Consider the following 1,949-nt stretch of genomic DNA (forward strand, 5'->3'; position numbering starts at 1 on the left):
CAGGAATGCGGCTAGGGTCATGGTTGATTCTGCGGGAAGGCAGGAGAGAGCACAGGGTAGAAGGAAGGTTGTGGTAAAGACAAATTGGTGCCCACCCCCGATGCCCCTGCCTTTCATAACCCAGGTTTTGATTGCACAGCAAGACCATGCCGTGCTGGAGGAAAGGCAGTGGGCTTGCGGATCTGCAGCGTCAGCATAACCTGGGAGCTTGTCAGAAATGCAGAATCCCTCCCTACCCCAGACCTCCTGAATCAGAACCTGCATACTCTTAAGATCCCCAGGAAAGTCATGAGCACAGTGAAGAAGATGCCCAGCTTCGGAGGATCTTCATGGACCCTTCCAGTTGCCACATTCCAGGTATGGGAGCCACTAGCGACATGTGGCTGTTTGAGCTTAAAATAATCAAAATTAGCTCCCCAGTCACACTAGCCACATTCCAAGTGCTTAGTAGTCACGTGAGGCTAGTGGCTACCACATTGGACTTTACACTGTCACAGAAAACTCTGTCGAACATGCTCTTCTAGAGTCTGAGGACATAAGGTGTGTGGCTAAAAATCTGTGGCCTGGGTTCATGAGTGAGGACCCTTCAGGGTCAGTCCTTTTCTTCATTATTTATTCTCCACATATACACATGGCCCCTTCTGTGTGCCCAGGTGGTGTGCTGGGAAGTGGAGCTACAACCAAGTTAAGACACCACTCCTGTCCCCTAGGGGCAGCAGGTCTTGATTCCCAAGCCCAGCTGTGTATCCTAACCATGTGGAGATGTAGATAATGCCACTTGCTGGGCCTCTTCCCTGGAGATTTTGATTGAATGGGGCATGAGAATCCTTAGATGATTCTGATGCAGGCACTGGGATGGTCCCAGTCTAGCGTGAGAGACAGATGTGCACACAGCCAACTCAGTACTGCCTGGAAGTGCTGTAACTAGAGGTGTCTACAAGGCACTCGGAGCTGGAGGACGTGACATTTGGGGAAGGCCTTGCAGGCCCTTCACTGGAGACTTGGAGAACACAACGGCAGTGCCCTGCATGGATATCTCATTTAATAACAAGCCTATGAAGCAGATATTATTATCACCTCCACTTATAGTTGAGGAATCTGAGGCTCAGAGATGCTAAGCAACTTGCCCAAAGCCACACAGCCAGTAAAAGGCAGAGCCAGGTTGCAAACCCAGGCCTCCAAATCCAAGGTCTTAGCCCTTACAATGACAAGGAGAGTGGGCAAGGCATCCCCTCCAGCCCCCAACACACAGCTTACCCACTGCTGCCCAGCCTGGCCTACCTGTAGCCCCAGGGCGACAGGCTCCTCTTGTTGGACAGCCACAGCTGCAGGTTGACCTCACACTTCCTCCTGGCCGGTTCGGAGCTGTTCCTCAGCTGGGCCACCATCTCCCCCAGGTTCCTCTCATATTCCTCCATGCGGGCATATGGCTTTGCCTGGGACACGAGGTCCAGCGGCACCTGCTGAGGCCCAGGGGCCAGGGTCCCAGGCCGCCCTTGCCCCTTCCTCTTGCCTTTGGGGTTCCTCGGCTGGCCCAGCCCCAGGAAGATGGAGATGGTGAGAAGGAATAGCTGGGGAGGAAGGCCACAGGTCAAAGGTGAGAGAGCCAGGTCTCCCTCTGGGCTAAGATTTGGGGCCCAAGGAAGGGGAAAGGAAGAGGCAAGTCCTCTAGCGGGGCCACCCTCACCTGTCATGCCCTGGCCTGGTCCCACAGCCCACCACGTGTGTACAGATGCATGTACGCACCACGCTCATCTCTAAGTCCTGATGCACCTCTTAAGAATCTCCCCAGGGCTTCCCTGGTGGCGCAGTTGATGAGAGTCTGCCTGCCGATGCAGGGGACACAGGTTCGTGCCCCGGTCCTGGAAGATCCCACATGCCGCGGAGCGGCTGGGCCCGTGAGCCATGGCCGCTGAGCCTGCGCGTCCGGAGCCTGTGCTCCACAACGG

At 55.3% G+C, this 1,949-nt stretch overlaps 1 protein-coding gene across 1 annotated transcript in view; it reads right to left on the reverse strand.

Annotated features, from left to right (window-relative positions):
• The window catches only part of IL17B (interleukin 17B), a 4,324-nt gene that overhangs the window by 302 nt on the left and 2,073 nt on the right, over window positions 1-1,949 (reverse strand). Inside the window, exons 2-3 of the mRNA XM_007447495.1 lie at window positions 1,282-1,571; window positions 9-29 (exon numbers count right to left, since the gene is read on the reverse strand). Of these exons, the coding sequence (XP_007447557.1) occupies window positions 9-29; window positions 1,282-1,571 (311 nt within the window). The remainder of the gene's footprint in view (window positions 1-8; window positions 30-1,281; window positions 1,572-1,949) is intronic.

The sequence above is a fragment of the Lipotes vexillifer genome, unplaced genomic scaffold (assembly GCF_000442215.2).
Source record: "Lipotes vexillifer unplaced genomic scaffold, Lipotes_vexillifer_v1.1 scaffold1009, whole genome shotgun sequence".
In the NCBI taxonomy this organism is placed as follows: Eukaryota; Metazoa; Chordata; class Mammalia; order Artiodactyla; family Lipotidae; genus Lipotes; species Lipotes vexillifer.